Genomic DNA, 9,775 nt, shown 5'->3' with positions numbered 1-9,775 from the left:
TCCTGCAAACACTTCTTCAAGAGCCCATTTTCTCATTTTGAAGTCAAAGAGCCTATTCACATACTTAAAGTTAAGCACATGTATAAATGCTTTCTGGATTGGGGGCTAAATCATTATTATTTCACAATCTAGGCAGTTTAAAAATAAAGCCTTCTCAAGAGCAAACCATAATACTGTTCTAATATGCTTTAAGCTACTTTTAACAAAGTAACCACAAGGATACTGGAGAGTGGAGTGCAGCAATTTTATTGAAAAAGTCCACTAGTGTGTGCAGTTCCTTTATTAAAAGGTTGTCAAATACATTGGACAAGGAACAATTGATGATCAAGAATTAGTTATACCTTTCTATACATGTTTATTTCCAAAACTATACAAACAGTGGAAAACTGTCTTTATGTCTCCATATAATCTATTAGTAATTGTGTAATAACATACATATACAGCTCTCATTGCAAACTCCAAACCTATTTTCCTAGAGTTGACATTTTACATCTTTGACAATAAAAAAAAATGTCAGTAATATTTACATGTGCTTAACATTGCATAATTGAGCATCATACAGGTTCTGAAAACCACTGGCTAAATGAGTTTCAAGATTCACCCAGGTGGGTTAAATAGTTTTTAATACACATAAGCTATGCACATATGATTTATTAGCAAAGACACTCTTCATTTCCTTTTATTGTTTCAAGGTTACCTGTAAATTGTGTGCTAGCCGGGGTTAGAGTCTGTATTTTTGGAAAGGTACACACAGAACAAAAAGCAGTGCTGACTAATATTGCTGTTCAGAAACATGAATGGGTGGTGAATGATAGGTGTCTACACAGTGCAAATATAATGAACCAAAATGAACCTGAAGTTTACCTAGAGAATAAATATTTGTTGTGGTTGCTAAGAATCAAAGCTGTTTCTAATCCTTCTGATTAATTCAAATTGATTGTGTATTATTATTATTATTATTATTAATTTATTAGTGTATTTGTATTACTGTAGCACTTAGGTGCTCTACTCATGGGCCAGGACCCCAGTGTGCTAGGTGCTGTTCAAACACACAACAAAAAGATGGTGTCTGCTCCAAGGGGCTTACAATCTATTTCCCCAAAACACCCTGCGTGAGAAGAATAATCAAAGTTCAGGCTCAATATGGGAAAAGATTCATTTAAAACATATGTATTAAAAGACCACAGATGATCTTGCAATGTATAATAATTGCAAATTCAGCTGAGACATAACAATGTTGTCACTGGAAAATGAGAGCTAAAACAGCAGCAAACACATACAGTTACTTTATAAACTAAGTATTATATTGGTCATACAGATTGTTCTGTCTACATGTTATTTGTTTCAATCCTTAACGCTTCTCTAATGTCTTACATGAAAGTGTTGTTGTCTGCTTGAATCTTCCATGCATGAGGGAGCGGGGCAATTTTTCCAGGGAAAAAAAATTATCCACATTTCAGTTACAATAGCACAGCCAGAGACACAAAATAAAAGACAATAATTTATGGTACCTTTGCTTCATTTATTTTGGTCAAAAGAGATGCATGCACTAGAGACTTTAAGTACTACAAGGTATTGAAATATTTACAGCATTGTACATGTGTTCTTAAAGGGAAGGCATAGTGAAATGTCTATTTTTATTTGAGAGGGAAAGTTACTTTGCTAGCCTACTAACATTTATTTGAAGTGAAAGGTGAAAGATGACTCTTCCAAAAAGAAAAGCCCACAGAGGACAAAGATATAGCATATTTATAGTAGATGCTAACAAACTGTACAGTACTTTACTTTGAAATTCTAGCCTCAGTCACTCATGATTGAAATGACAATATCCAATTATTAATTAAAGTTGGCATGTTTCCCTCCCTTTCCCCCAATAATGCTCTATTTGTTTCTATTCCAGCTGGTCGAGCTGCATGTTACCTGCTTTATTTTTTGTTTCAAATCACTTAAACATATTGAATGGAATTGTTTAAATCACAATAATTATATGATAGTTTTAGACGAACAATATGATATGATTGATATTTACTGGGTTATGGCACTAGAGAATTCAGACCACTATAAAGCGTGTCATAAATACTTTAAGTGGACTTCAAAAGGAAACCATCTCTCTAAGAAATTCAGTGAGTAAGGCTCATATCACCTATTTCCTTTCTGATTTTAAAGGTAAAGGTAGGATACCCAGTACACCAGGTTAAACAAACAGAAGGCAGTTGGAAAGAAGATGCGGGCATAGGAGTCCATTTTGGCAACACGGATGTGTATTCTTCCATGCCGCCACGCCCCTGTTCGGCAATCCTCAAAGCAGCAGAAAAAGCTGGCACAGTCCTTTCCATCAAGACACTCATACCCATACTCTTCATCCCTTTCTTGGAGGTGTGTGGCATTGTTCATTTGAATAGTAGCTGATCTTGGTCGGATATCAATTGTAGGTGCCTGTGATGAATGAGGGACAAAATATGGGAGCAGGAAGAAAGAGATTGTTACAATCTTCATAACAAAACTTGATTTAGACTAATGGTCAGTCTATGCAAAGGATGGTTCTACTTAGGGGTAAATAGGGACCTGCTAAAGAATAAGGAGCTCTAATAGTAAATCCTTATTTTTAAACTATTAAAAGAACATTTTCATATATATATAGCTTAAATTCTGAGATAAGCAATGCAGATTAACATTACGTATTAATAAATATGAGTAGGTAGGTTTAATGCCAAATAAATTAAAATTTAGAGGGTAAAGGAAACATTCAGGAATGCAAGTTAATGGCAATTTGGATTGCTTTTGCCTTTTATATAGTATTTGCATGATATATGAAGACAATTATTGATGTTGCACATGAAAGGAATTGCGGTAATCAACTGGAAATGCAGGATTTTCTTTAATAAAAGTGTGTCCATGCTTCGGCACTGGCAAATAACTGCAATTTGCTGAAAAGAGCGAAGAGAATGTTAACTGGTTGATCTGAATCAAGGGGTTTGAACAGTCTATGTAACAGTCTCCAGTAGTTTGCTTTTATTAATCCATACAGCTCGGCATCTACCATTGTTCACCATCTGGAAGCCTCTACATGTCCAACACCGTATACAGTAGCTGTACATGTATGTACATTTGCTATAAGTTGAATTAATTAGGCATTTTCAACTATCTTGAGCAATTGGTGAACGTCGCATTGCATAATGCATGCCACCCAAACTTTTGGCTGGCACCTGGCCAATTTTTTTTATGATTCTGGAAAATTACGACATGTCAGTTTCCACAGAATATGTCAATTCTATTCGCTTCAGCTTAAATATTCTTCTTTTTTTCCCCCCTCAAACTCAATCTCTGCATTTCTGAATGAAGATCAGAGTCAGATGTAGTATACAGCTATCTATATTTGCAATTTTGGATAACAACAGCATGTGGATCCAGTGACAGTATTAGAAAATGTATGCATTTAAAACCCTTTCAAAACTCTGACATTAGACATAAGAACACCATACAGGTAATTAATGATGACAGTGAATTTTGAACAGCTCATCATTAGAAGAGATTTTGGTTTTGTTTATTTAAATTAGACCACAAAGGTTAAAGGGGGTCAGAGTTGAGTTCTAAAAGGGTACATTACTGGTGCTTAGTGTGGCTGGTGGTATTGGATCCATGGGTAATTGATAAAGAGAGAAATACAGATGCTTTAAACACATTAGGCTCTCTTAACTCATGCGATCCAAAAATGTTGGGCTCTCTTGAACTTCAAGTTCAAAACCGTGAGTGAGTCAGGGTTCGGGCTGCTGAATCAACTCTACAAATTTGTTTAGAAATCTGTAGCCATTCTACTTATTTAGGATATTGTCCTGAGTAGAATGCTTAAATGTCTAATTAAAAAGAAATAATCTCATTTAAGCTCTAATAGTTAAATTCAGCAGTCGCATGCAGTAAATTTCCATTCCAAAAACTTTATACCTTGAAGGAAAACATCCGAAGAAGCTTTTGTTTTGCAGACAGAAAAGAGAATCAGAATTTTTAAAATAAAGAAAGAAAGAAGAGGAAGAAAGAGAAAAAATAATATAAATTAAAGATACTTTTTAAAAATATAGCAAGTAAAAAAATAAGTAAATTATAAACAGGAAAGGGGGACAGCCTTTTAAATAAGAAACTCTGTTATACTACGGACAAGAAAATATTTCTCTCATCTCAGTGTCATGTAATTAAAGTGGACAAAGCCACAAAATAGGGAACCTGGTTTCAATCTTTTCATTGTTCAGGGGAATTAAGAGATGTCATTTGGGTCATTCCATTTTAAAATTAAGGGCTATCTGCAAAGTTTGGATTTACATTCAGGGCCAAAGTCTCTGCTACTGGAAATTGGCCCTTCAACTCTCCACCCTAATGTTCAGGGTTTCTTTGAGCCTTGATTTAGTATCAGGCCCATCCCTACTTCTGATTTGAGGAAAGAAAACATAATCTTCTGTTGGACTGAAGAAAACAGTTGTAAATGTCCCCAAGTGCCCACAAACCTTACTGTTTACATGACTTCTGTTTGGTTATTTATCCAGGACAAACAAATTCATGTTTTGTTTTGTTCTTTTTGGTAAATCAGCAGATCAGTGACAAGCGTTTAATTAATGTAACAAAATTATTTACAATAAGATAAAACTGTGCATTACAATGACAAAAATGTTAATCTTTATTTGCTCTCCTGTGTATTTGCTCTCCTATGCGTAAGTGCCTAAAGGATTTAGAGTAGCAGCCGTGTTATTCTGTATCCGCAAAAGGAACAGGAGTACTTGTGGCACCTTAAAGACTAACAAATTTATTTGAGCATAAGCTTTCGTGAGCTACAGCTCCGATGAAGTGAGCTGTAGCTCACGAAAGCTTATGCTCAAATAAATTTGTTAGTCTCTAAGGTGCCACAAGTACTCCTTTTCTTTTTTCTAAAGGATTTGGGTGCTCAAGTCCAATTGATTTAGGTACATTTGAAAATTTCTATTGGTGTACTCCACGTACCATGAGTGTGTGTAGAGGGAATGCAGAGGAGAAACTTCAAATGCATTTTCTTTCTTTTTGTATTTTGTCTCTTTTGCTTCCCTCCCTCCCACACACACTTAGATTCTGTTGCTCTAGAAGAACAGAGTTTTACTTCAGCATGGAAGCGTAAGGTACCAACCTCACTGAAACCAAATAGTCTGCAAATACTGCACTGACAATAGGGGATTTCCAGTGGCCTTCACTGCAGCTGTTATAAAGGCTGTTATCATATACTTGTTACTGCTAGCAGGTAAAGCTATACGTGTTAATAGAATCACATTCTGAGGTAAGAAATAAAAAAAGGGATTCAGGAGAGAGAGTACAGTAAGGAAAATAAAACAAGGAAAGAATAGAAAGGAAAGAGAGACAGGGATTTGCAAAAAATACATTTTGTGCTTTGAAAATAAAAATTAAACACTCAAGTGCTCTGTATTCTTTACATTGCCTTTGTCATTCCCTATGAAGTAATGGTACATAAACAGGTATTTTTCCCTACATAAATGAATCTAACGGAGAAAATTCCCATTGTGACCAAGAAGTTTTGATAATCATGCAACAAGATAGGGACAGCAATAAAAAATAGAATAGCTTAATTTTTAAATCTGCCTTGTGCAGTAAAGAAAAGATAATCATTTCAGCGTACAAACAGGAAGTCACTGTATAAGGTCACAAGATACTGGCAGAGCTAAGACAAAGAAATTGATTCTCATATCAGGTTTCAGATGTTAAGAATTATAACATTCATAAACCAGTCGGAGAACACTTCAATCTCTCTGGTCACGCAATCACAGACATGAGGGTCGCTATCTTAAAGCAAAAAAACTTCAAATCCAGACTCCAGCGAGAAACTGCTGAATTGGAATTCATTTGCAAATTGGATACTATTAATTTGGGCTTGAATAGAGACTGGGAGTGGCTAAGTCATTATGCAAGGTAGCCTATCTCCCCTTGTTTTTTTCCTACAACCCCCCCCCCCCCCCAAGACGTTCTGGTTAAACTTGGATTATTGCTGTGCACATTGTAAGATGAGCTATTGCCAGCAGGAGAGTGAGTTTGTGTGTGTGGTTTTTGGAGGGGGGGGTGTGGGGGGGGTGAGAAAACCTGGATTAGTGCTGGAAATGACCCACCTTGATTATCATGCGCATTATAAAGAGAGGTTTCAAAGAGGGATGGGCTATTACCAGCAGGAGAGTGAGTTTGTATGTGTGTCTGTGTGTGTGTGGGGGGGGAAGAGTGAGAAAACCTTGATTTGTGCTGGAAATGGCCTTCCTTGATGATCACTTGATGATCACTTTAGATAAGCTGTTAGCAGCAGGACAGTGGGGTGGGAGGAAGTTTTGTTTCATGGTCTCTGTGTGTATATAATGTCTTCTGCAGTTTCCACGATATGCTATGCATCCGATGAAGTGAGCTGTAGCTCACGAAAGCTCATGCTCAAATAAACTGGTTAGTCTCTAAGGTGCCACAAGTACTCCTTTTCTTTTTTCTTTTTATTCTCATATCAGTGACTCTATTTACCATAACATGAAGGCATGGTTTTGGTAATAGTGGTAACTTACAGAACACTTTGGTTAGATGGAGCCTGCCACTAAGAAATCAATCTCTAGGCTCCCAGACAACTGTAATATATCAACTATTCATTCCCCATGGTTGACTGAGTTTGTATTCCCATTTACGTCTATGAACGGTTTACAGCTATAGCACAGTATAACGAAAAGGCAAACACAAAGTAGGATTTAAATGCTCTCTCAGAAAACATAACTGAGATTTATATAGGGAACAATACAATACATACTGGGTTTTTCTTCTTTTTGTCTTTATCCTTGCTTGGTTTTCTGTTGCTGACAAAGTAGTGCAGGGTCCCATACTCCACCAGTGCAGAAAAAACAAAAATAAAACAAACTGACACAAAAAGATCCATTGCTGTCACATAAGAGACCTTGGGAAGAGATTTACGAGCAATTGTACTGAGGGTGGTCATTGTCAGAACAGTTGTAATACCTGGTAAGGAGACAGAATTGAACCAAAAAAATGTTACTATTTAAGGTGACAAAGTAATTCTGTCACTTGCCACATGCTGACTGGCTTTGAAGGATGCCCTGGAGTCCTGGCATACAGTGAGAGTGTTAAAAAGCAGCATGCTAAGCAGGAGGGACTTGTGTATTCAGTGAGAGACTCCAGGCAGTCACAGGAAATACGAATTACAATGCATTGTTTCCTACAAAGGGACTCCCATGATGTAGCACCTGAAGAAATATTAGGAAAAAATATAACTTTTCAGCAGAGGTAGCCAAACTCAACTGGGGGAAAAAAAGATCATCCTCAACAACTTTGTCCATCCTTAGAACTGAACTTTTGGAAGGTTCTTTATGTTGAAATAAGTTTCCTTCATTTTCAGTTTCTGGGCAGTGCTGAAATACCCAAAGAAAAGTATTAGAAGCTATTACAAGAAGTGGAAATGCCTAAAATCTCTCAAGAAAGTATTATGAAAAAAAAAAAGTGGAAAAAGAGGGGGGCTAGAATCTTAAATGTCAACAAAAAGCCAAGACCTCTATTTAACGTCTCAGATGAATATCTTATATGAATGAGTTTGATGTTCATTAAATGAGGGATTAAGGATGCAATCCAAAACTCCCACACTTTTCATTAGGGTTTGCATCTGTTCTTCATAGCAATGACCAACTGACCACAATCAAATATGTAGGGAAACTTGCACCTCACTATCCACTGTAATTCTGACAATTCACCTTAATTGTAACTAATCCACCGTCTGTGGGACTATTTTATAATTTTAAAGTTTTTGATGCAAAATCAGAATTTCTATAGGGCCTAATTCAGAGCCACTGAAATCAGTGCACAGACTCCCATAGGCTATGATGGGTTTTGGATCAGGCCCATAAAGACTTAACAGAAAAACAAACCCCACAATTTAATCCCCATTTGTGCTTTTATGGATTGAAAATACAAAAAAAAAAAAATAGGAGAGATAAGGGAAATTACCATTTTCCCCTAATTACAAAACCTCAAATTATAATAAATAATTGTCAGCTTGAGCCTTCACACCTGCCTACATTCTTATATTTTGAGTTGACATTATGAATACCTATATATGTTGAGTACAGAAAACTGCTCATCCACACACAAGAATTGAAAGCCAACACTGATCACCAAATAGAGACTGAACTTGTATGTATGTGAAGTGACTTCTTCTGTATAATGTTGAAGGTGAACATCAATGATGGTTTCCCACGGTTGAAACCCACATACAAAATGACAGAATCTCTGCTGATCTTTATATGACATTAAGAACCTCTGTGTTCACACCCTGAACCTCTGTGTTCACACAATTGAAATAATCTTTGTACAAAATGTGTCTTGTGAGGTATCATTAAAAAACTAACAACACACCGATCATTAATGTTCTTCTGTGATGTATGTATGCGGTGGGGTATTAAGAGTTCTGGATGTATGTATGCTAGAATTATGACTAAAGTGTGTAATCCTGGAAGGTCAGGGGGAGTTGTTAAACAGATCTATGTCCCATTGTTAATAAATTTGTTTTGTTTTGTAAAAACAAAACAAAACATAACTCTGTGCTGTGTTTAATTGGAAGGGTGTACTTATCCCAGGTAAATTAATAAATTGTGATGTGCTTTTCGGTCTTTAGAGGAAAGAAATGAACCTTATTATTTCTCTAAACTGTCCCAGAGAATGCTGGACATTTCAGAAAACACAGTTCTGTGAACATTTAGGACTGGGAGTGTGTTGGGGTCACCTTTCTGGTTGTAACCAAAGTGGGTGGAAGCCAGATTGGGGCTGTAGACAGGCTGCTGTAGTCAGAGCTGCTGAACCAGGCCTGTCTAGCATATGGACACTCAGGATGTGATCTGCATGTTGGTAGGTTGGCTAAGCAAATCCCAAGCTGGGAGCTCAAGCAGCAAAGCACTGTAAAGCACCCAGGGTTGCAGGGCAAGTGGTGATACAATCCCTCACTGGTCTGGATTGTCACTCCCACCCTTGAACCCCATCACACCCTTTGGTAGGGAATGACTGGCACAAAGCCAAGATCCAGCACATTTGCAACAGGGAGTTTCCTTTTAACAGGGGAATTCTCTGCTGCCCATTCGTGGTCAATTTCTGGTCCCCTTAAGCCTCCTGAATAGTGTAAACAGGCCAGTTCTCAATAGAGAATCTGGTCCATGTTGTACATCTCAAAAATAATTGAATTCATTTACTGATTGTGCACACATACAACATTATTTTAAAACCTTCTGTCCTGCAAATCCTTGATAATCCAGTTCTGAGTCTCCATTGGAAAAAACTTTACAGTTGTGTTTGGCTAACCTGTATTGTGTTTTTGTGCAGAACTGAAAATTAGGTTGGCAAATCTAAAGTCATTTTCACTTATCAGGACTCAAATCCAGATCTCTGAAAGTGAAAAGTGGGTGGCCACAATTTTATCATCTAGCCACATAATTTTACCTTGCATTTTTAGTGCCATCAACTGTTTCTTAGAAACAAGTTATATTTATCCATCTCTTAGCTTATTAATGGGCCAATTCATGTAGAAATTGCTAATTGTAACTAATTGCATGAGAGACTTTTGGGACAACATATGATAAGAACTCTGATGACAACTTAAAATTCATTTGATTTATAGTTGAGAGGACTCTGTTCCTGTGAAGTTTCCCTCCTACTTTTGCCAGACCCAGAGGTTTGGAGATTCTTAGAAGGCTGGTCTAATTTTGGGGGGGTTTACTTGAAAGAA

The 9,775-nt window shown here is 36.8% G+C and overlaps 1 protein-coding gene across 2 annotated transcripts in view; it reads right to left on the bottom strand.

Annotated features, from left to right (window-relative positions):
- Positions 1-244: 244 nt before the first annotated feature.
- Positions 245-9,775, bottom strand: part of GABRG2 (gamma-aminobutyric acid type A receptor subunit gamma2) — a 95,456-nt gene continuing 85,925 nt past the window's right edge. The window contains exons 8-10 of one of the 2 annotated variants that reach the window (XM_074960643.1): positions 6,803-7,008; positions 3,943-3,966; positions 245-2,436 (exon numbers count right to left, since the gene is read on the bottom strand). In XM_074960643.1, coding sequence (XP_074816744.1) covers positions 2,161-2,436; positions 3,943-3,966; positions 6,803-7,008 — 506 coding nt within the window. In that variant the 3' untranslated portion in view covers positions 245-2,160. The remainder of the gene's footprint in view (positions 2,437-3,942; positions 3,967-6,802; positions 7,009-9,775) is intronic. The other variant, XM_074960644.1, reaches the window with a different exon arrangement.

This window comes from Natator depressus, chromosome 8, assembly GCF_965152275.1.
Source record: "Natator depressus isolate rNatDep1 chromosome 8, rNatDep2.hap1, whole genome shotgun sequence".
Lineage (NCBI taxonomy): Eukaryota > Metazoa > Chordata > Testudines > Cheloniidae > Natator > Natator depressus.
Note: the sequence above shows the minus strand (reverse complement) of the source record. Positions and strands in the feature narration are given on the sequence as shown.